This window comes from Tauraco erythrolophus, chromosome 22, assembly GCF_009769465.1.
Source record: "Tauraco erythrolophus isolate bTauEry1 chromosome 22, bTauEry1.pri, whole genome shotgun sequence".
NCBI lineage: Eukaryota > Metazoa > Chordata > Aves > Musophagiformes > Musophagidae > Tauraco > Tauraco erythrolophus.
In genome coordinates, this window is record NC_141486.1 from 11,238,797 (window position 1) to 11,263,985 (window position 25,189).

The following is a 25,189-nucleotide window of genomic DNA, read 5'->3' on the forward strand; positions in this document are numbered from 1 at the left end:
GAAAAAGAAACAGATATAAAATGTTTCTTGCACTGGAATACTGAGAAAAATCTTTATAAAAATGTGTTCATTTACAGTTAGGGGTGCTAAGAAATGTCCTAATTTTAAACTGAATAGTGTTTCTTAATAAGATTCTTTCACTATTCTCTTTCACCTTCAAGTGGCCCGAAGTATCTAAGTATATAAGAATAAGAGAAAAGAAAAAGAGATATATGAATGGAGTAATAATCTCCCGCCCGGTTTCAAGTCAGTCTGTGAGCGACTGACTCTGAAGCACGCTAGTCTGTCTCCGGCAACTCGGGGAGATGAAGAGCTGAGCTGAGCTCCACTCGCTGACAAGAAGCAAACTGTCTCACATTTTAGGAGAACAACATCATTGCCTATAAAAATGAAGAAGAGACAAAATAAATAAAACCAGTTAATGTTGTAGTTAACTTGCAAATCAAGTAAATCTGTTGGTGCAGTATTTTAGAAATAAACGATAACAGCATCACACTAAACACACATTTCTGAACATAGAAGCGTTCTGATTTTGATTTAATGGTATATCAGCGTCAACTATTGCTTCCTTTGCTGGTACACACTTCCTGATGCCTACTGTGAAGGGTGCCCATATTTACAACTGAGTAAGATGATTAATTACACCTTGTCAATCACGGTGCATGAAGACATAACACCACAGCAGACAATGAAGAAGATGCCTGAAGCTACAATTACATTTTAATTCATAGTTTATTGTATGTTCCCATATATCGCAGTCTAATAACCGTAGGGGCATCGAAAACATATGAGATATCAATCACTCTGCCCCCTGGTCTTTCATGTTTGTATTATTCCACAGCCTTTACATTACCATAAGTAGTTACTTATTTTCTAAGCTTTCTTCTCTTCTCTCTTACCTTTTGCTTCCATTTATCTGTTATTCTCAGTACCTTTGTCCAACAGCTATAAGTATTTGATGGAAGTTTGTAGCTCACTTAAAATCTGTAACAGACAACCTGAAACCCAGCAATTAGCAAAGACAGCTTAGACTTGTGTTCCTTTGTTGAAGGAGGCGTTGAATCTTTTGTTCTGATTTAGTCACGGTAGCTGGGTGGAAGCTGGTACCTCATTATGTGGTTGGTCTGTTTGTCTGGTAGGTAGCAGATGGTACTGGAGATGACGTTACCAAGAGAGGCAGGGTAGAGAAACTCAAGACCTGTGATTTGTTCACCTGTCACCTATAACAAAATACAGGTTAAAAGACTTTATTATTAGCTGTACTTTTTTTTTTTTTAATGAAAAAACTCTCATTTCAAATGAGTCCACGTTTGATTCTAAAGATTATTTTGCTCTAGCAATTCTTCTGTTGCTCATTATTCAAGAATATCCTGGATTTTATTCTGAACAATGTAAATGTCATTCATGTGTCAGTGTGTACATTAGCAGCTTTGTGTTTACATTCTGTTACTCTCCTTGTGTTTTGGTAGCAAGGGTTGGATGTCTTCTTGTGTTTGTATATCCATTAAGAAGATAATCAGAGATAGCCTGCAAACTGGAGGTCATGCCATACCTTTTTAACGTGCTATTGGGATTATTGGTTCCAACCACTTAGGCAATACTGTTACCTAAAATATTGTATTTTAATTCTGTTTGTTAAATACGTAAAATCCTTTTGATAATAGCAATGTCAGACAGTGCATGAATCCGTGACCTTTCTTAACTGCAAGATGTATGTAATCAATTGCGTGATAGGGAATTAAACGGGCATCAAAACATCTCAGGATAGCACAATATGCAGCTGTAGATAAGGATATATCCAGCAAATTGCTAAAGTAAAGATTACACAACAGTATTCCACGGTGGTGTACGTGATGTCCAGTGAGCAACACTCCACACCTCCGTTACTGGGCAAACCTCCCATCACAGACTGCATTTGAGGTGTCTTGCAATGTAACGGAGGAAAGGAAAGATTACATTATCAAGATAAATACTACACAGCTCCGCTAATTCCGTTGCAGAATGCTAATCTGAATTAAAACATGAGGTTTCACTGTTTCCAAGGTCTGACTTTAAGACAGCCTTTGGACAGTTCTCACAGATGCCGTGTCTGTAGGGTTTCTTGAGGGGTCTTGTGGCTATTTCATGTGCGTTTCTACAAGAGACACTCTGTTCTCCTCTGCGACATGCAGAGGTAGGGAACTACTCCCAGCAATCCCAACAGAAAGGTGATAAAAAGGCGAGATTATTGTAAGAAGGGAACACATAAACCCAGCAAAGTTAGACTATGAAGGGAGCAATTCTAATTTAGCAGAGATAATCTGAACTGTACTACACCTGTACGAGGCAAACCGCTGTCAGAAGCCACCACCCAACGGTAACGTGCTGAGTGATGTCATAATTTGCAGCCACGGATTAAGCAGCGAGTCTCCTGATCTCAGATGTGCATTTAGATTTACTTTCCATCGTGGTACCTTTTCTAACATAATTAAGAGTGTGGTATTTGACATCTTTAATACTAATTGGTCCTTCCTTACTACCCACCTTCTGGATAAATATTTAGACATCGCCAACCACTTCCCTGTGTACTCTCTGTCTTTTCTGGAGACTTCCTGAAGCTTCTCCAGTTCAGAGACCTTCCTGGCCCAGTTTTCCTGGTGTCTGCTTGCAAGTCCGAGAGGCAGGAGGCCTGCCGGTGAAGGCCTCAGGAGCTTGGATGACACAGATGACGTTCTCCGTGCGGAGCGCTGCGGGGTGCGCTCGACTAGCAATAAGTGTTTGGGGTGCCGCGATTTCGGAGCGTAAACAAACTTTCGACCCGCTACTTCTCCCGTGCCGGGGGCATCTCCCCCCGTGCTCCTGCACGGCCAGACACGTCGCGGACTGTCACCAGGCGGCAAACGCGAACCTCCGAGCGGGTCCCGCTCCCGCTCCCGGTGCCGGTGCCGGCCTTCAGCGCCCGCCTCGGGCCCTCCCGAGGCCACGCAGCCCGTGGCGGCGCTGCGGGTGCCCGGCCGCCCGGGGCCGCGGCGCCGTGACCGGCCGGGCGGGTCCCGCGGGGGCGCGCGGGCACGGCGGGTTCCGCGGCCCCGCGCGCCGCCCAGCGCCGAGCACATGGCGGCGGGCCCGCGCGCGGCGGCAGCCAATGGCGGCGGGGCAGGACGTGATGTCAGAGCGGCGGTAGAAAAGGCGCGGAGCCTCGCGCGGCGCCGGGGCCGCAGACGCGCCGCTCGCAGGGACCGCGCCGGGCGGCGGCTCCGGCTCCGCTCCCCCCTCCCCGACCCCCGCACCCCCCCGGGCCCGCGGGCCGCGCCGCTTTAAGGAGCGAGGGGGGCCGCCGAGGGCCCGTCCCATCTGGTGCCCATCCAACTCTTCCTCCTTCCCCTCGGCTTGCTCTTTTCCCAATGAGCTCCAGCGGGCTGGGGGAGGAGCGGGGGAAGGAGCAAACTTTGCCCCCGAGCTGCCGCCGCTGCCAGCCCTCTGGACTGTGAGTGCGTACGGTGGGCACCCGCCCCAGCCTCCCTGCAGAACCAGCCTGCTCTCCGCCTGCTGCAGCCTCCCCCTCCCGTGCTTTCCTCCTCTACGTTTCGCACAGTACGATGTAGGGGGCTTGTCGTTGATATTTTTTTATTTATTCCTCACCGAAGATGGTTTAATTTTTTATATTTCTATTATTTATTAATCCTTCCCAACCGTTAACCTGCTCAGCCTTCTGCCGGCTGGGCCAGAGCATAAAGCCTGGGACTGCACCTGGGGCAATGAGCCCTGCACTGAAGAAGCCTCCTAGAGGGATGTGCCGGGGCCGCGCAACAGACTAGAGCCAAGCCCCGAAGCTCACACCACCAGTTATCCCCTCTCCCTCATCCCCTTCGCCCGCCTTTTCTGCACCCTTTTCATTCCCTTGAAACCTCGGATCGGTGCCTGCGCTGCGCTCCGGAGATCTCTGCCGGGGCGGAAAGCCCGGAGTCTACGGAGAGACGGGGCGGCCGTGCTAGATGCATGGGGGAGGGCTCCGGTTAATGCAAGTTCTGGGCTCCTGCAGGGACCCTGACAACTGTCAGCAGCAGCAGCAACTCGGGGCCTCCTCTGCTTCCTCAGCGATGCTTTTCCACAGTCTGTCCGGCTCGGAGATGCACGGGGTCATCGACGAGATGGATCGGAGAACCAAAAGCGAAGCACCGGCCATCAGCTCGGCTATAGACAGGGGAGAGACCGAAACGGTAGGAGGAGAAGGAATGGGAGTCATTCAACCCCCTAACGTAATAAACCCCTCAAAGATACAGCTTTTCCCTTAAAATAGCAGATCGGGGGGAAACGGATGCGAAATGCTAAATCAGAAGAAAATTAAGCATAAAGGCACCCCAAAAGATTAAATAAAACCGCGGGGAAAGGCATGAAACTGTTAATTATTAATAATGTGCATAGTAATAGTAACGCTTGGATGAAATGAACAGTACTGCTCTTGCGAGAAAACAGAAAGACAGACCAGCCTTTTGGTAGCGTCCAAGAACTCCTTCCCTTCCCCCAGCCTGTCCGGCCTTCCAAAGTTTTTAGGAGGAGGCAAAGTATGCTTTTATACAGATAACATTTGGCACAGCGAGTTTTTTGTCTGCAGAATGGAAGCACAAACACCAAAGAATCCAATTCTGTGTTATTTTTCAGGTAGGATATCTACACGGAGGTAGTTTTTATAGCATTTATAAACAACAACAAAAAGAAAAAACAAACTCGAGTGCCTTTAAATTACGATTTAAAAAAAAAAATGTAATATATATGAACACTGGGTTTGCGAACATGGCAAACAGAACTAGAAGATGTGTTTTAGGGATACGGCTGGATGCAAATTTTTACAACTTTACCACTTTTTATCTTATGTCTGCTGATGCGTAGTACTTGTATATTTATATTAAGACATTTAGATAGTGAAAAGAAGCATCCTTTTAACGGCGTTAAACTAGCAAAGTGGAAGAAATTTCTGAAGTGTGTGAACTGATTCGACATTTTATGTATACTACTTTTTTTGTTAAGAAATGGTAATTCTGAAGTGAAATGATCCCGTATTTTGGTTAAGTGCTGTCTTGTAAGCTGGTACGGGCATATGCAAGAAAGGTATCTGCTCTCGGGTTTTAAAACTTCATCAGTATGCGTTTTTTCTCTTAATGCTATGTAGAAATTTACTTAAAGGTGACAGCGAGAGTATTTAATCCCGAAATACTGGCTGAAAAACAGCCGGTATGCTGTAAGGGTGGAACGTGATTTCTAATCTAAACGGTTTTGGTTTTCTTTGGAAAAATTAATATATCTCCGTGCGATTAAACAATATCAAATTATCTTTCCTAGAATAAATATTGTGGCATAATACCTTTATATATCTATATACAATGTATATGCATACACATGTGTATATGATAAATAGTGGGATAGAATGCTGGATCTAGAATACTGGATTTCTGGGTCGCAGAATATTTTTGTTACCGGAAACGCAAAGCAGAAAAATCGTATTTCGTTTAAAGTGAATTTACAAGACACTACTTTGGTTATAAAACGGTGCCTAATCCGAGTTGAGTGAATGCCTTAAAGAAATAGGCAGCCAGCGGACTTTGGTGGCTAACACACCAACGCAGTGCCATAGTTTTATTTATACGCAGTTCTGGTAGTGGGGACGGTGTAGTGCAAACAGCAGCGCTCACAGCGATGGGGTTTTGTGATTTCTGCAAGTTCTGGGTGGAAGTAATCAGTGTGGCATATGCTGCAAAACCAGCTTCGTTTCCTTTCAGTTCTTCCCCATTAGCTGTCTTGTCTTCTCGCTTTGCGCAAGGACTTAAGCTCTAGAGGAGGTAAAAGTAAACAACCAACTTCTTCCCCCCGCCCCGCATCAAAACAAACTGCGTGTTTGTCACATCTGTAAAAAAAAAAAAAGTTTCGGTTTCTCTTGCTCGAGAGCAAAAATCTGCAGTGTGCCTTTGTGCAAAGTGGGTGATAGTAAGTTTAGGAACGAAGTGGACAGCAGCGTGTTGCAACGTCTGCCATAAACCCTGCTCCACTCTGAGCCTCCGCTCTCGCGTCCTGTTAAGGTGCCGGCTGAAATAAATACGCGCGCTTAAACGCTTTCCCATATTTTTCTCTCTTTCTTTTTCGGTAGAAGTCGACAGAATACGTATGTCTTGTTTTTTGCAGGGTTTCGATTGGATTGCGATTTGACACTAAACTATTAAATTATATAGGGGTTAGATTTCGTTTTATTGCTTCCAAGTTTATCCCAGCATAATCTAAAGTGCTCCGTTGTTTTTTTCCCCACTTTCTTTCCTACGCCTCTCCCGCTATTTTGTTCTCCTGATGAAACATTCTGCATCTCGGATTTAGTGATGCTCGTCTCCTCCGCAGGTTTATTTACTGATCCCTTCAGTGCTTTGGGTCACAGCAGATTTGGATGCGTGTTGTTTGGAACCAGCTTGCAGAGAGCCGTGTCTGTAGCTCTGTGGCTGCTGGGGGGTTTGATCGTAATTCACTCGGAATTTTATAGCTGGGAAAATACGCACACAGACATGCTCCACAGACACGCACTCACGGAGCATTAGCTGTGCAGACACTCTCAGTATATCCATAATAATAAATTTTAAAATTAACTATCTGCGGTTTGCCCTGCTCTGTGATTATTGTGCCTGTTGATCGAACAGCATCTTTGCTTGTTCTGGGACTGCAAAATACAAACACAAACAAAAAAAAATCCTGGGTCTCATCCGGACGCCTTCCCTAAAATCCAGGGTGTTTTTCTTCTTGCGTCGCCTCCTTCCCCACTCCTCCCGGGAAGGGGGGATGCCGCGGGACCCTGGGGTGCAGGAGGCAGGTCGGGGCTGGGACCCCTCTCTCCTCTCCCCTGCTCCGCGTCTGCCAAGCCCCAGCGAGGGAGAGGAGAAGGCCAGCCCCGGCCGGGCAGGGGGAGGGGGGAGCCCAGCAGTACGCAGGAGTTTCTCCCTCTCGCTAACGGTCCGTAATTGTTTTCCCCCAGCAGACCATGCCTTCCATCAGCAGTGACCGGGCTGCCCTGTGCGCCGGCTGCGGGGGGAAAATCTCCGACCGTTATTACCTCCTGGCTGTGGATAAGCAGTGGCACATGCGCTGCCTGAAGTGCTGTGAATGTAAACTCAACCTGGAGTCCGAGCTCACCTGCTTCAGCAAGGACGGCAGCATCTACTGCAAGGAGGATTACTACAGGTACAGCCTGGGGGGGGGAACCTGCCCGCAGCCCCCCCCCCGCCCAACAAACCCTGTCCTGAAGAGACCGCGGGGGGGGGTCCGTGGGCACGCAGTCCCCGTGGGGCAGGCGGTGGGCTCCTAAAGCCTCCCGCTGGAGACGGAGACTCAGGATGGGCCCCGTGTCCTCGGGAGGGGGGCCCAGCCCGGGCACAGCCCACCCCCGGCCTGCTTGCGGGTGTTGGGGGGCTTCAAGCAGGCGCCCCCTCCCCGGGCTTCTTGGGCTGCAAAGGGAAACGACCCAACCAAGGGGGACTGAGCGTGCTTCCTGCCCTGAACACGCAGGGCACCCGCACCCTTGGGAACGGCTTGCCTTCCCTGCCCGCCTCCCTTGGCAGAGGCGAAGGGATGGGGCCGAGCCCCGGGCACCCTGGCAGCCCAGCCGGCCGCGGGGCTGGTGCTCGCCCGGCGGCGATGCTTCCTGCGCGGGCCCGGGCCCTGTGCGGGGCCCGGAGCCGCCTCGGGGGCGCGGGTCAGTGCGTTTTCCTGGTGGGAGCTGGCGGGGCAGGAGCTGCGCTGCGCGGTGGGAAGCGGAACGGAGCCCCCCGGGCTCCCGGCCCGCGGTGCCCCCCGGCGCTGGCTGGAGCCGCTCCGCAAACGTCCCGGCTTTGTGCCGCTGCCCCGGTGAGGCGGCCGCCCCGGGCCCCGCAGCCCCTCTCCCTCTGCCGCCCACCGGGTGGACCTGAAGAAGGGGGCGGGGGTGGGGGGGGGGGGATGCGCCTCTCACCGTCTCCTCTGGCCGTTGTGTTTTGCAGGAGGTTTTCGGTGCAGAGGTGTGCGAGATGTCACCTGGGGATTTCTGCCTCCGAGATGGTCATGAGAGCCAGGGATTTGGTATATCACTTAAATTGCTTCACTTGCACCACTTGCAACAAGATGCTGACCACCGGCGACCACTTTGGCATGAAGGACAATCTGGTGTACTGCCGCCTCCATTTCGAGACTCTCATCCAGGGGGAGTACCAGGTGCATTTCAATCACTCGGATGTAGCCGCGGGGAAGGGCCCGGCGTTGGGAGCGGGCTCTGCCAACACTTTGGGACTGCCTTATTACAACGGCGTGGGGACTGTCCAGAAGGGGAGACCCAGGAAAAGGAAGAGCCCAGGGCCTGGAGCAGATCTGGCAGCCTACAACGCAGGTAAGAGACCCCCATCTTCCCCCGGAACAATTCAAATGGTTTGTTTCTGTTCGCTTCCAAAGGGGGATTTCCGTTTATTTTAGCTTAAACCGTTAATAATAGTTTAGCTGCAGCATAATTATTGAGATCAAGTGCTGTCAAACTGCAATTACAGAAGCTAATATGTTAGCATTTTTCACTTCAGCTGGAAATAAAATGTTTTGAAGCAAGGTCATCTGGTAAAGGAGGGGGAGAAGGGGGAGTGTAGCCTGAAATAAAATCTGGAAACCAGAGACTGTAAGTTAGCACTTCAGAGAGCTGTGAATTTTTTTTAGTAGCTACACTCAAAGGCTGCCGATGGGTGAATTATTCTGCACTTTTTCCTGAGCTCTTGCACCTCAGAGTTTTGGAAAGAAGGAGAGAGGGAGGAAGTAAGAAAGTGGCTGTTTCCCAAGGACCTGCAGCGGGAGGCGGATGGGGGTGCGGGGCTGGGGGCGCGGGTGCCCGCGGAGCACGGGCAGGGGCTGCAGGCAGCAGGTGGCTACAGGCCGCCTCGGTTCTGCTCACACGGTGACAAGTTGGGCCGAAGTTTCGTTGGTCAGATGTGACTCAGAGAAGAGTCGGGAAACTCACGGCATCCCCTTCCCAAGCCCTGGCTGCCCCGAGTCGCAGCCCCGGCCTCTGCACCGGGAGCAGCAGCGAGCAGAACGGGAGCAGACCTGGCAGCTCTGCAGAAACTCCGTCTCCCGGCTCTCCGCATCGAGCTGCGAACTTTGTGTTTCCTCGTTTAACCTCCCCGCCGCCACAGCACCGTGATTTTGCAGGCAAGGGAATTCGAGTAGTCTCCTGCCCCCCCGTCCCGGTGTCCCCCCTTCCCCTCGCTTTTCTTCGTGTAACTGCCCACTGGAACAGTCGCAATCATGGGGTCTTTCAGCACTGCTCCTTGTATGGAAAAGGAAAAAGTGTTTGGACAAAAGAAAATCCTTAGATCTTGATTTTTATTAGAGGAATTCACGGCGGAGGTGGGGTTTGCTTCAGACCCGAGTTCCCCCCAGCTGCGCGCCCTGCCAGACCCTGGGGACGAAACTCCTCTGCCCCCTCCTTGCGCTGCTTCGGCCTTGTCTGCGCTTCTCCGCTGGTTCCAGCCCGTTTTCTTTTTCGATTTACGAACTTCGGCCATTCCCGTGGGGCGCAGATTTGCCTTTAACGTTTCTCTTTTCCCCAAGAGGCCGTTAGGTGAAGGCCAAGTCGGCTGCGGTTTGCTTCGAGCCCCACTTCTGCGCGCCCCGACTGCCCCGGCCCCGCCGCGCTCCTGCCGCTCCGCCCCGCGCCCAGGGGGAGAGGACCGGGGGGGTCTCGGGTTGTACTGGTGATCCCCCAGGGCTTCGGGTGCGGGGGAGGCGACCGCGCCGGGAGGGTGAGGCTGCAGGGGTTTTGCGCCTTGAGACAGAGTAACAATAGCCACGAAATTGAGTGGTTTGCGCTGAAAATGGCAGGGAGAAAAGGCGCATCTCTAACTGGCAAACGTACCTCGGGAACAAAATTGGCAGCTATTGTTGGTTTAACTAATTGCTGAATAATTTGGAAATAGTGCAAAAATCGGGAGTAGTCCCAGTGGTGAAGGTTGATGAAAGGTGTGTGCAGCGTTCTCCCGAGTAACAGCTGAGCTTTAAAACATACATCAAATATGCATCTTGGCCGTTTAAAAACGCCTCCTTTTCGGAGGGATTAGATTTTAATTGTCCTTCCGCTGTCTGCCTGTGCCGGGCAGATGTCATATTCAAAGGACCTGTAAACCGAACCAGCGGCATCTGTCCTGGATGGGAGCACAGCCTGAGGAAGCCTTACTGCTCCTTGACTTCCCAAATAAACAGTTTTTAACTGTATTTTTAAAAATTCGTTTTCAAAATAATTGCCCTCCGATTTTTTTGTCTCAGTGTTTGTTTAGAGCCTGCAGCTGAAGGTTAAGAGATCTGCCTCGAGGAACCTTTGGCTTCTTCGCTTAAACTATTTATCTTCTTAACTATTTACTAAACCAATAATCGATTAATTTATAGGATAATAAGTGCCATTGATCTTGGAAATCAGACCAGGTTGCCTGTTGATGTAAAATTTCACGAATAGCAAATTATTCCAAAGCCTTCGATTTTTGTGCCTTTTAAAGGGAAACCATTTAAAAGTGTGATCGTTTATCTTTTTAGTTTTAATGGAACTTCTCATTTCTTTCTCAGAAATGCATTAGAAATGCACAATATTGTCCTCTGAGGGGATCTATTGCTGGTAATGTGTGTAGAATACTTTATGTAAATATATCTACACCCAGAGGTGGTGGGAAAAGGGGGAATCCATAAACTTAGGCAGAGTTGAGTCTGGAATTATTTTGTAAATTGCAGCAAATATTCATCTGCAACACGAATTGGACAGACTCTTTTTTTTTCTACTTAAACGAGATTCCGTTTGCACGGGGATGATGGGTTTTCGATGTGGATAGAGCCTGACAAGTGGAAAACAGCTTAGAAGGATGCTGAAACTTCAAAAAGATTTCTTTTTCTTTCTTTCTTTTTTTTTTTAAGTGCGTTCCTGTGATCATAATTTCTTCTTTCACTTGTTGGAATGGAGTTTGATGGGTTTTTTGGGTCAGTAAATCAATGGCTGAAAGCTTGCTGAACACAGGAGCACCTGTAAAGAATTCTGAATACTCCCTTTGTGAATTAGACCCCAAACCTCCCACACCTGCTAGATTTTATTCGTTTGTATCTAGGCTGTCTTTGCCATGAAGACACTAAAATATCCTCGGAAATGACAGATGTGCTGCGCAGACTTGGGGCATCACGAGGCGATAAAATGCCATAATCTGCGCAAACAGCGCAGATCTAAGAAAACGTTTCCTTCCTTTCCCGGCAGGATCATACCCAGTGTTTCAGTAAGAAGGTGACTAGATAGCTAAGCTGGATGCAGCCCCTCGACGGATGGGCGCCGCGGGCTGTGGGGTGGCTTTTTGCCGGGGGCCGGGAGGCTGCGGAGGCGCCGGCCCCGCTCCCCCGGGCGGCGGCCCCGGCCCAGCACCGCGGCCGCTCCGGGCCCCCCCCGGCACGGCTCGGGAAAGCGCTGGCGCCGTTTGGAGCTGACCCTCCGAACGGGCTTTGTCAAAGTTTTTGTTTGTTTGTTTTTCCTGACAAAAATAGGAAAACCCTGGAAAGTTTGGAAGAGCGAATTTCCCTTTCGCTCCTCGCTTCCCCTGGGACTAAAAACTGGGAATAAGCTTTCCTGAGTGCAGTTGCAGAGCGAGCAGACAGGACTCGCGGCTTAAAAACGGGGGTCTTGCAGCGGTTTCCCAAGGAAAATCAGAGTTCCCTCCTTCCCCCTCACCCGCTCCTGCTTCTCTCCTTCCTCCTCTGCCCCCCTTCCGACGTGGTCACCTTTCGGGCTCCGCTGGCGCCTCTCCGGGGGCAGGGGCAGGGGCTGGGGCAGGCAGCCGGAGCGGGGCCCCGGCAGTGCCCGGTCCGCCCGCGGAGGCCGCCGAGGCGCAGGGCCGGAGGGTCCCTCGGGCGGGGTACGGCGAGGCGGGGGCAGCGGAGCCCGCTCCGCCCGCGCTGCCAGCCGCTTCCCCCGGCGGGCAGCGAGGAGCGCGGCGCGGCCGGGGCTGCCCGGGTTAATCGCGGCGCTCAGGCGCGCTCGCACCGGCTATTCAGCGCCATTCAACTGGCTTAATTGAGGGGAAAAACCCTCCGCGGCTGGCTCCTCCCGCCCGGCGCGGCCCCGCTCCGGCCCCTTTGTTCTCCCGCCCGCCGCAGCCCCGTCCCGGGCCGCTCTCTCCCCCTGGAGGCACCGGCGGGCGGCCCGTCCCTCGGGCAGCACCGGGAGGCGGCGGGACACGCAGCCCGTTTGCCCCAGGCGGCGGAGGAAGGAGCGTTTCTAATCCCGACTCTCCTCTCCCGTGGCCTGTGATGCTCAGCCTGGAACAGTCGCTCCTCGAAACAGGCTTTATCCCTTGCTGCAAGCACCTCTAGAGATCGCGAGGCTGAGGCAGCGCTTGCTGTGTCTGTTGCTCCGTAGGCTGGCAGGGGTGCCCTCCTTCCAGTGCTGCCAGGCACCTCGGAAGCAGCGAGGGATACTACTCATAGTGCCACAGCTTCAGCCTTTTGAATCCCAGTTTGTAGTAAGGAGTTCAGGCGTCTGCCTTCTCCAAGTGTCTTCTCCTTCCACCAGGGAGAAAGATCTGTCTCTGTTCCTGTCCCAAGGACCATTCGGGGGGCTCTGCCTCGCTTTTGGCCCTTCAGGGATGCGAGTGCCACGAAGTCCTGCACTACTGCCAAACGCCAGATAAAGCTGCACCCCTGCCTAGTCCAGTTAGTCACAAGTTCCCTCTCCAGGCAGCAGGAGGTTAAAACACCCCCTGGACTCTTATTACAGGGAAAGGGGTGTTTGCTCCTGAGCCGCTGAATATGGAGAGCTGGAACATGCACCAAATGTGTCTCTTGTTTCATCATTCTTTCAGAATCAGGATTAGTTTGCTTTCTTTTTGGGTAATTTAACATGTCAAACACAAGCTACTAAGAACAGAAGTTCCCCCAAAGGAAATTCCTCTTTCCCGTTTTCTTCCTGTGCCATGTACTTAGTGACCTACTAACTGCTACGCACATGCTTTGCCCCAAACCCCGACATGTGGGAGGATCTGGCGATCCCTGGGAAACCCTGGTCCCAAGTTATCTTCTTCAAATAGTGTTTGTTACAAGATAACAGCACATCCTGCTTTACACTGACGTTGCTGTTTTTGGGGATGTGTTATTCTGCAGAGGATATTTTGGTCACCAACATCAAAACATAATGTTTTAATCTTAGTTTCTAGTGATGCTCTCCGTGGACATCACCATCTGGTGGCCAAGTGGACGTTTGTGTCGTGGTGCTGATGGAGGAGGCTGTCCGAGCGGGCCACTGGGGAGCCCAGCCGAAGGACAGGGGGGCAACGGCCGGGATGTGGGGGCTGCGGGAAAGGCAGAAGGGCCTTAGAAATGTTCTAAGGTCAAAAAAGAGACTTGGCACCACTTCAGAATTTGTTTTATCACAAAACAGGAATGAAACATTAGTTAATTTAAGACTCCTCTATTTGACCGGAATTTTACTGATTGTATTTCTGAACTCCCAGGGTTCAGGGCTGGAGCCCTGGATACTGCAATGGAGTGGAAGTCTTGTGTATGGATAGTCCAACAATTCCTTTGAGAGATACACAGGGACACCACAAAGGAACAGGAAAGAAGTGCCTGAAAAGCAGAGGGTTGCGTGAGGAGCATGTACAGCGTTAGTCTTCTGCCATGATGCCTTTTGCAGAAACTTCTCAGCTCTTCAAACCTCCACATGCTCACACCCTTGGCCCAGTCTGTATCTCTGTGCCTGCAGCGCCCGTAGACATTTCAGATTCTGTGAAAGATGCATATTAGACCTAATACAAGAGGCTTCTGAAGATGGTGCCAAGCACTACAACCAAATACGAGAGGGGAATTAGCACTAACTGGGATGATTTATGTCGTATCAGGTGATGCCTGGGGGCACCCAAACCACTTACACGAGACAACAAACAGCAGACGCCCTCGTGCACTTTCAAAATCTGTTCTACAACTTTCTTCGTAGAAAGGACAATAGTTAGCCAGTCTCAGATGGTACATATTTACTGTAATTCTGATATTATTTTTATTTAGTAGATGAGGAGGTGGAACTATGAGAAATTCAAAGAGTAAATCGTTCATTGTCCAGTCAGGGCTTGATGAAAAGCTGATAACCTCATTCTGTTCCTGGAGCTTTTAGGATCACTTTTCTTCCTACGGAACAGGTTAAAATCCAACTGCTTGCAGCCCCGGGGTTTTTGTTGCACATTAACATGAGCAGACCTCAGTCCTTCAGACAGACATTTTGATGCATTTCCTCCGAAGTCTCTGCCTTGTTTCTTCTGGGTGGGTTTGAAAGCATTTAAGATAATGCACAGAGGTCTTTCCCACTACTCATATATAGAATTCCATGAGTATTTTTTAAAACAAAATAACTGCTTGGTTTTACATCTCCATAATAGAACTCGCTATGAGCAATATAGTTTCAGTTATTCATCCCAGTATTCTTTACATCAGGAATTGTAGCTGTGAGGGATGCAGGAGCACACGGATGACTCCAGTTTGGCAACTAGATCTCAGTTCTTAAACCAGAAAAAAGACTTTACTACGTTCCATCCAGCTCCATTAATATTGCATTTTTACTGTCTCCTTTTATGCATCTTATAGCTTTTAAATCCAGGTGCTACCAGTCTTTCCACGTCACAGGAAAACACGCAGAAATGCTTCTTGTTGCCAGGATTTGGCACAAGATACTCGGGTCTGGAAGGGATTTATACCAATGTGCGCGCACGCACGCACACACACATACATCTATAGATACAGTACAATTTTTTTTAAGCTGTTTTTAAAATTGTAGGAGGACAGAAAAGTTTGAGGCTTTGGGCACTTTCTATGCATCTATTAAACAAACATGGTTTTGGTCTTAAAGCTGAATTTTTGCAGGCCTTGCTCTATGTCGTGCCATATCTTTTTGGAAGTTTTTGAAAAGGCCAAGTTTGCAAAGCAGCTCCTGTGCATGTTGCCAAAGTGCTGTTTATAGAACCTGCATGCATTTTTACTTACGAGTACGTGCGTTTTATGTATATTTTTTAAAACTGTTTTACACGCATGCCGTTGAGAATCGGTGTGTTTTCAACAGGGCTGAAAAACTCTGATGGATAGCACGAGTTTGAAGTAAGGCTGTAAAGATACACACGTCTGTGAGATGTACTCAGTTGCAATGAACCAGCAGTAATGAACAATTGAAAACGAATGTTTCAGAAATTCACCAATAATTCACATTATAAAATACAATTTTTTTCTCATTTTTTGCATGCTACATAGAACGGAGATAGTAATGATTTTTTTGCTCCTTTTAACATAAAACTTACAGGAAATTAAAAGGGAGTTGTAGATATTGGAACAGAAAAAGTAAATTAGTGACAGTTTGTCAGAGCTAATTTTCAGTTACAGCCCTGTTTTTTTTTTAGTGGATTTAAGCTCAGTCCTTAATGTCATTTGAATAGTTTTTCTATGGTTTACTGTATGCACAAATAAATGAGAAACTACTTTTGGTCTATGAGATTATTTTGCTTGGCAGCGAGCAGTCAATATTTAATGCTACTTGATAATTATTATAATGCTCCTTGCTCATAGAGCTCCTCTACAGGCTTCACAGTTGATTTATGCAAATGTGTCATTCAGTGTCATTCAGTGATTTCAAAAGGATATAACAGAACGGATCGTTCAAACTAGTATTTGCAAATACTTTTTAAAAAAAGGAAATATAAAAATATAAATAATTTAAAAGGTATTTTTCATTTGGCATGCCAGTGATGCATTGTATTAACAGCTTCGTTTCTTTAGCTAGTCAGATTATAGTCATCATTTGCTGTCTGGTACCCACAAACTTTATTTCTTTTACAGTGTTTTGTTTAATGGTCTCTCTTGTACTCTACGGGGTTTAGTTTGATGGAGGAAATAATTACAATTTTAACTGGTCTGTTCCATCGAGATTTAAGTGGCCTGCATTGTACAGCTTTCTTTGTACGTTACAATGCGATTTATGGTGATACAAAGTACGTTAAAACACTTTACGGAGTTGAGGACAGCTACTGTCCTACAAGCAGAAGGTGGAGGAAAGGCTGTGTGGAGATGGAGGGAAGAAAAAAGGAAACGGGCCTGACATTTTAAAAGCCATAAAGAGGCAGGTGAGAGTCCTTGCAGGCTGGTTATTGTCAGGGAAAAATAGAAGATGCAGAAATGGAGGGGAAGGCAAGTAGGGTTTGTACCAGTACAATACGTGCCACGGTATGTTATTTTAATTGCTGCTCTCAGATGAACTGCAAACAATGCTGGTCACGGAGCAACAGATTTACACGCCTTTTCCTCTGCTTCCTTAAGCTTTGAGTTGCAATGAGAACGATGGCGACCACCTGGACAGAGACCAGCAATACCCCAGCAATCAAAAAACAAAGCGCATGAGGACATCATTCAAGCACCACCAGTTGAGGACAATGAAGTCATACTTTGCTATTAACCACAACCCTGATGCCAAGGACTTGAAACAGCTAGCTCAGAAAACCGGCCTGACCAAAAGAGTTCTTCAGGTAAGAGGAGCAGTCTTTTGGCTTGAAAAGTAAATAAAATAACGCTTTTATGTTTGAAATCCTGTAGATTTTGCTGATCTTCAAGATTTTCTTAATTTTTCGTACCTTCTGTGGGACTTCAGTTAGGTCCTCGAAAGTATGAAAAAAGATATTTTTCAGTTTCCCAGAAGTAGATCACATGGGTTCTAATTTTTAGTGACAGTTGTGAAGGTTTGGGGCCCTGCTTGCTTTCCTGCAGTTAGCTGGTTCGGGCGCGTGTTTTAGCTTCCGCTCTGCTGTGAGAGAAGGTGAGTTATCTCAGGGTGCTCAGTGTAAGTAGAGAGCTCTTAATTTAGAAATTACCAGGAATGTTTACCTTTGTAAGAAATTAATCAGCCGTCTGGATTTATTTTCTCAGAGCGAGGAGGATATATTTTCTTTCATACTTGAAGTGGACATAAATTGAATTTTTGAAAGATTAATTTTTTTATTCGTAGTTTAGTAACTTAGAATGAAAGAAAACTGCATTTTAAAAGTACTTTTTCTCTGAAAGCTGGATTTTTCTTGCTTCAAGGATATACACTCCGTTTGAACTATTATGGGAAGCAAAGGTGAGAATATTGGTTGATTTAGCTCCATTTCCATTTACAGTTCTGATTCAAGAAGTCAATTTTAATGGGCACTTACCCGAATAACTATACCTAGAGATAAATTTGGGCATCTAGGAGCCCTGGCATTCCAGGATCTATTGCTGAAATTTTTAAACAGGTCTTAATTGTAGAAAAAATGGTTTGTGGGCTTCATAGAGCCAGGCAGGGCTCAGAGACAGACTCCTGGGAAAGTGTCGTGGACAGCTCTCGCAGATTCTCCCAAGTGGAGGGTGGCAGACAAAAATATTGAGAAAAACGGAAAATTCACTGGAGAGATTCTGGACCTTACAGTGTCAATACCCAACAGAAGAAGGAATAAAGGTTTTTTAGGCTTCCCAGTAAAAACTACTAATGAAAAACCCTATGTAATTACTTCTCTTGGCTATGTCCTCCATAGCTGGATTTTTTTGTTTTTGTGAGACTGATTTGCAGTGATGGAACAAATTCCTCTGATATAACTACTGCACGTCCTAACACTTGATGTAATATCTCTCATAGCAGCTCTCCTTTATCCATGCACATGGTCCAAATAATTTACTGCATTTGACTGTCCTTATTTTGACACTTCTCCTTTATTTTGCCCTCAGAGTTTAGACACTTCAGTAATACCTGTTGTCCATTGCAGTGCACTCACACCTGAATCATCTGAGAAATTTCACGTAGTGCATTAAGAAATGAGATCAGTGTCTAGAAAGTGTCTTTTTCTTGATCATCTCTCTGTTCTCACTCCTTGCCCCACACCAACTTTGACTTCCATCTCTCTCTTCTCTTTTCATCTTATGGGTCTTTCCTTCCATCTCTTTCCCAAGTTATTGTCTCTTTCAGGATGTACTTCCTTGTCTCCAAAATTGGACTTTTAGTCTCCATTACACTTCAGTTCCTCTTTCAATTTCTTCATTGTTTCTATTTTCATCTTAAACATATCACATCTTGCAGTTTTAAGGTGCCTGGTGGTTCCTCTTTTTTTGCAGCAGTCCCTTATAATTCCACTAAACTTTTTTTATTGTTTAGTAATTGGTGTTTCACTTCTTTTGCTTTCACAGTTAAATACTCCTTTATGTCTGGGCTCCTTTAGCTGAAGAATGGTGGAAGGTAATAGTCGGTGGTGAGGGTTGCACCCAGAGGATGATGCTGGCGGAGGCCATTCAAGAAAATGGCTGGGAGTGACACTTTGCCTAGTATTGCTTGAGTTGTCCCGTCTGTTATGAGCACTCTCTACTCCATATTCTTGGACTTCTTGTTTGAGAATTAATTTGGGCCATGAAAAACCAACCTCCTTTTTAAATTTTATTTTAGAACCTTTGTGCCCAATTGGTTTATCTCTAACCTGTGAGAGGCAATTTTTCAAACACCGAAGTTCACCTATATGAGTTTCAGGGTTACTCTTTGCTGTGGAAAACTCTTCATGATGTTGGTTACTGACCTAGTGTCACTTGTTAATTCTTTTAAGCCAGAAAGATTGGCATTCCATCTGTGTCATTTACTGAACACGAAGTAATTCGCTGACACTATTGATCTGAACAAACATCATTAGTATTAGTCTGTCTGACATGCCGAAGGCGCAGGGGCTCCCAGCCGTACGTGCACGCTTGCCAGGAGTAAGAAATTTTCTGCATTCCCTCTGTTGTTATTAGACGTGTTCGTCAGCTATTTTATTTTCTGTATGTTCAGATCTCAGTGCAGTTGATGAAGGATTGTGGTTCTTTGTATATCGTTAATAGAATATATTTTAATAGAAAATATAAGGCGGCGAATCAGGAGAAAGACAGATTCTCTCGTTCTGAAACCAGCGTACTTCCTAAACAAACGTAGTAGAGTTCCCAGGGATTTAGGAAGCAGCTAGAGGGACCTTACTATATAGACAGTCCCACACAACACGTAATGAGGGCGCTATGCCTGCACATGAGCGGAGAATTTCACCATATTCTTAATGATCTGTGATACTGGATTTGGAAGACTCAACTTTTGTCTTTGTTTTATATGCAATTAGTCATCAACTACACGTGTCCATAAAGGAATGGCACGGAAATGTGACATACTGCTTCATAAATCATGTTTCCTCCAGTGGCTTTGAAACACGGACTACTTTCCCTAAGTAGCCAGATTAGAATCACAGTAAACCTATTTATATTTTCGTACCCTATTTTTATTTATTTTTGTTCCAATTTAGCTTTACGTTTACAATTTAGTTCTTATACTTCTTGTACTGCATCTGGGGAACACAAGCCCATTATTGTAAGTTCTCATTCATAATTAAAGTGACCAGCTAATTGTGAGCTAACTAACCAGCATAAATATTCCTCTTTTGGGAACAGGTGTTTCTTTTTGTGAGTTTAGAAGGGGAAGGTGGAAGTAGATAGCCCTAAGAAGATACAGTTTGCTAGCTCTAGGTGTGTACCTCTGCTCTCCCCAGGAGTCTGGAATATGATTATCCGTGGCAAAAACAGTTTAGGAACATAAAGCGTTGTTTTTCAGTGGGTGTCTTGTACACTGCTTGTTCTTTCTTGAATGGCTCCCCAGTAAAGTTGCAAGGAAAACTCGACAAAGATTACTGCACACGTTTGGACTTCGCTAATCCAGTTTGCAGTAGTCAGCAAGCGTGAAAATTTCCAGTCATGCACAGGTGCCCTGTGCTGCCTTTCGTGAAGATTCGCTGTAGGACAGCAAACTGCAGACTCTTTACCAAGCCTCTGTTCATACAACATCCCCCAGTTCCCCTTTAACTGTGGGTTTGATAATTACCGTAGGGTGATCAAAACGTGTGTGCAATGAGTGGAGGCAGTTTGCTTTGTGGTGCAACAGCCTTTATATTTTTGTTTCTCCACTTACTAGTTAGTAAAATTCAGCAAACCTAAACGTTTCCAGTAGCCGTGTGAATGAGCAAAATGGTGTTTAAAAATTTGCTTATAGCACGAGTTATTCATACAACTCACATATAGCAGTTGCAACACTGGAGATGTTGCAAACAAGAAAATAAAGTTATCTAAGGTGGTTAGATGATCTCATTCACTGTGGTATCCAAATCCTTTACAATACTTAGTGTATTTATTTTCAATACTTCCCTGTCCAATGGAGATGTTATTTTATTCCTGCTTTACTTGATGGAGACAAAGAGTTAGCTGCATACATAGATCACTGAAGAGGTAGTGTAATATTTTAACCACAGCAAATATTATTCTGGCTAGCTGCTGAGTTGTCCAGCCACAGGCATCCAGCCCCACTCACCAGAACGTGGTAGCATCAGTGGTGGGTCTTGCAGCTGCTTTTGTTTTTCAGTGGGAGTTTTGGTCCGTATTTTCCCCTTTGATTTGAAATAGCTTAGCCTTATAATGATACAGTTGGACAGGAGAACACTAATTCCTTCCCAATGATTTTGTTTATTCCTCAGCACTGAAGAGCAGATTCCTAATTGTGTAATTGATGTGAGATAAGTCATTCTGGAACGATTCTTTCAGTTATGCATGTTTGGGTTGTTATTTCTTTACTTTAGTGTACTACTGTCACAGGTGCAGGGCCTGAATTGCTGATGTGAGCGCACAGCGCTGCTGCCATTGTGCCCGGGCAGCCCTGGCACGCTACTTTGCACAGCTACAAGTAGCACCACAGGGCAGGGCAGAAGCAGGCCTGCGTTCCTACAACTCAGAAAACAATGGCTTAAATTCTTTCACTGCTCTTCAACGTGAAGCCTTTGCTGAATACTGTCATATCTTAAGTGCATACCAGAATATCGCTATTGGGATAACTGTGTTATCCGTTTCTATCATAAAACAAAGTATTCTCAGAATTTCAGTTAACAAATATTTAGGTGTCTTCTCAGTAACAACATGAATACTTATTATTAGACAATTTTAAAGAGCTTCATAACCATTAGCTGATTAACCTTGACAATCTTTCAGTGAGGAAGGAAGTGAAAGTAGTCACATAATCTCTACTTTTGAATAACACTTACAAGATTATGTAATATTTTCTGTGTCTAGCCTGAATTACCCCTATTAAAGAGAGAGTGAACCATGTTAGATGTGCAGCTCCTGTAAGCAGCACGAATGGTCACTGGCGAGGGCATCTGGGCACAGGTTTTCATATTTAATGGAAGATACAGGGGAATACATACACACCCATGATCTTGCTCACTTTTCTTTGCATACTACGTGTTTCAAATCACAAACAGAAGCGATATCCTAAAGTCTCCCGCCCTGTTAAGTTTAGGGAGCAGTTGGACATTTAAGAACAATGTAAATAAACAAAATAGTTATGGTGCCTTCTGCAGTTTTACACACTTTAAACAAGAAAATTGTTTTATGACTAGGAAGGGAAACGTTACTCATGTTTGGGACCACTGCATATATAAATATGTATATTTTTAATGAACGTGAGTGTGATGTTACGCAGAAGTATGTGCATATGCGACTGGACTGGTGGTTTTGTCTGTTCTGTTTGCATTATTACGTAGCTATGGTACACACACACATCAACAGGGGCAGCCTCTAAACTTCCATTTCACCTTCATATGTATTATCCTTTTTTTAATTGCTAGAAGGTATATTAAAAAAATCAAAACCAAGTTACTTGGTGGGATAAATATAAATTATCCCTTACTGAAAGGTAAAAAAATCCCGTGAAAGTTCAAGTTGCTGTTTTTTACCATTTCTAACTAGTTAGTGCTTGAGGCTTTGTGTCTCAAAAGACCAGAACAAACCGATTTGCTTCACTTGCATCCCCTGCACGCAAGGCTCCTGGATTTGCTCAGAGCCACGCGCTTCCGTGCCGCCCTTCGTGCATGGCTCTGAGTGAGCACTCACAGGAGAGGGCACTGGCTGTCAATGTGTCAGGCAGAAATACCACGTTTGGTTGCGACCACACCGCTGTCCTTTAACAGGTGTACCACTGTAATGGACTATGTTACAAAATCATGAGTATGTTTTTATCAGTGTTAGTTTAGGAGAAGATTTTTCATTTCTTGTTGTGCATGAAACTGGTAAATAGCCTTTAAGTGGAGTGTTTTAACAAAGGGAATGCCAACATAAATTGTTTTAAAATACTGAGCTTTCAGAAACAAGGACCTGTAGGGATGTGATTTATGCACAGCCCACAAATGCAGCTCCTCTGGCCACTGCTAGAATTTGTGCCTGAGGATTATTCCTTGTGACATTCCCTGGAGAGAGGGTGAGAGTGAGGGTGTGCACCTTAAAGACCCTTGTCAGGGGCAGAAAGCTTTCCAGAGAAGAAGTAAGAGTGCTCAATAGGGAGAATTTGGGGCTGGACTGTCCATAGGTGAGAAGAAAAACAGTCAGAAGAAAAACAGCTGAGACATGTTCATCAGTTCCAACCACGTCCGGCAAGCTGAGAGAGCAAAGAGAACACCGTGCAGGACCGCTCGTGTTTCCGTGTCGCTCCTCTGTTAGTGGTCTGGCTTAAGGCGGATCATGGAAGCAGGGGCCATGCTCTTCAGAGGCAGAGGTCAGAATTCCTGTACTCATGAGGTCCATGCACTCAGTTTCCCTGTACAGGCCACAGAGGAGAAATCTGATGGAGATACTCTAAGGCTATGCAGATCCTTTCACTCGCTCGGTTCCTTGCTCCGACAGATACAGAGATGATGAGGCTCATTGCATCTGGAATGGGAAGACTTGGTGCTATTCCTTATAGCAGGTCAATGCGAGGACAGTAGGATCAGGATTGAGTCCATTGTGAAGAATGTAACAGTGACAGAAAGCCCTCTGATAAATAAGCACAGTGAAATTTCAGCTAGCTTGTAGCAGTAAAATTACCTGCTGTTAACATATATCAAGTTGAACACAGGACACTGAATGACATTTTCAAATTTAGTCAAAGTAATACGCTGTACATAGGTTTCATGCAAGTTTCACAAACACATTTTATTTTATCTATTTTCAAATAGATCCGAAAAATACTTTGTCTTTAAACAGATCCTGCAGACAGTGGAGAGCATGATTAACTTGGACCTAAACACTGAAATTTAACTGAGAAATATGAAGTCGTAGCTTTTGTCCTTCACTCATAGACAATAATCAAATAATGCAAGAAGTAGCAATCCTGGAAAAATTTCTGCATGTGAATATAATTTCTACTGAAACGACAGTTTTTAGTGCAATATGAGTTTAATACCATTCAAGTCTCTTTTCCCGACATCATTCCAGTACTGAAAACATTTGAAAAAGGAGACTGGCATAGGTGAAGGCAGCTGAAGCATTTGAGAAAGAAGAGTAAGAGAAGAGTCAGAAAGAGGGACAGTCCTTTCAGAAAAGTGAGAGCACTGATGGCGCTGAGGCACGAGAAGGTTCCTGGGAGAGCTCTCGGGGCCCGCGGAAAGGCAGGGTGCTGTAGTCTGTGTCGCCTGCTGCGTACGATGGGAGATGGACTTGAGATACGAGGGTGCCAAAACTCGTTGTTTCGTATTCATCAGATGCTTGTGTCTGCCTCATCCAGACAGATACTTCTGGGATTGGGGACAATTGAGGATTCATGCGGGCTGCCAAATTTCTAAGCATCTTTATATCTAGCCTGCACGGAAAGACTCTGCTCCTCCATCCTCGGTCCACTCCTGTCTCAGGCAGACTGGTTATACAGGACTGCAGGAGAGGGAAAGAGGAATGCTTTGCAGGCGTGCAGAGGACACTTCTCATGACTGGGGCTACTTTTCTAACATGTTACCAGTAAAAACATCTTCTGCAATGCAAGCATTGGTGAATTTGTGAGTATGCTTTTGCTTTTTTAAACACTGCAGCTCTTTAAATGCTACCCTGTTATATTAAACTATTTCAGGTTTGGTTTCAAAATGCTCGAGCCAAATTCAGACGGAACCTCTTACGTCAAGAAAACACAGGGGTGGATAAGACTTCAGACTCAACACTCCAAGCAGGGACCCCATCAGGTCCTGCCTCAGAAATATCCAATGCCTCCATGAGTCCATCCAGCACTCCCACTACCTTAACGGACTTGACTAATCCTACTATGCCTACTGTGACATCTGTCTTGACATCAGTGCCCGGAAGTCTTGAGGTTCACGAATCTCGAAGTCCTTCACAGACAACTCTTACAAATCTTTTCTGATGACTCTTTCTTAATAATTTCTTTAAAAAAGAAATTATTCTTAGTTGAAATTCCAAGTGTATTTTAATAGAGGCTTTGAGCAACCGACTAACCACAATTAGGATCTCTCCTAAAAAACAGAAGGAAATGTAGTGTTCTGGTATTACGGAGTATGGACTGAAGAATAACTTGGAAGATCTATTGCAACACAACATTTGTGTAACTGTACAGTTTTGTGGACTGAGCAAGGGAAACAGCAATTAATTTAAGTTGGCTAAAGCTTCTGTATTTTCAAAGACTGCCATGTGCCTTATATACTGTTTTATCTACATACTTTGGATTCCATGTCCACTTCTCTCTTTTTCTCTCTGTATATTTATGACCAGGGCAAAAATGTTAAGAGTTTGTTACTTTGAATAGTCCTAAGCCTTTCATTGGTTGCTTTGTTGTTTTAGAATTTTAAGGTCGAAGTCGTCTGTTCGAATACCAGAGTTTGTAAAATCTAACCAGTAATAAAACCACTTATGGAAACTACTTGGTAATGGCTGCAGTTACGTTTAACATTAGTGTCACAATCCAGATAGGCTGATTGTATTTAAAAGGATTAAAAAACTGCACTTCAAACACAGTATCTGCCCAGGATAAACTCTAAGTATGACACATGCATTCTTCCTGTTCCTGAAGTACAGATGGGTGAGAAATCCAGCTTGTGCAACAGCCCAGGTATCTGCATCGTAGAGAAATAAAGAACTGCTAGTTGCAGGTAGAAGTTATCAGATAATGTTAAAATTCAAACAGACAAACTATACTTAATTTGTTGTGTGAAAGAAACTTGCTTTCAGCTAGCATTTATGGAAACAATCCTGGTTTTGTGCAAGAGAGAGCTTGTCCCATTTCATGGAGAAGGCAAGCAGGTATCTGACGGCTGTGTGGCCACCATCGGTCCTTTACAGAAGGGAACACTGCGTA

At 46.0% G+C, this 25,189-nt stretch overlaps 1 protein-coding gene across 2 annotated transcripts; it reads left to right on the plus strand.

The window, feature by feature from the left end:
• Positions 1–3,974: 3,974 nt before the first annotated feature.
• LHX2 (LIM homeobox 2) lies at positions 3,975–24,241 on the plus strand. Of its 2 annotated transcripts, none has more exons than XM_086625241.1 (5): positions 3,975–4,199; positions 6,989–7,194; positions 7,989–8,371; positions 16,336–16,541; positions 23,954–24,241. In XM_086625241.1, the coding sequence occupies exons 1-5, from the start codon at positions 3,975–3,977 to the stop codon at positions 24,239–24,241; spliced, it is 1,308 nt and encodes a 435-aa protein (XP_086481367.1). The 2 variants fall into 2 exon arrangements, with proteins under 2 accessions (XP_086481367.1, XP_086481368.1); XM_086625242.1 differs by having other exon boundaries at positions 6,992–7,194.
• The last annotated feature ends 948 nt before the right edge of the window (positions 24,242–25,189 follow it).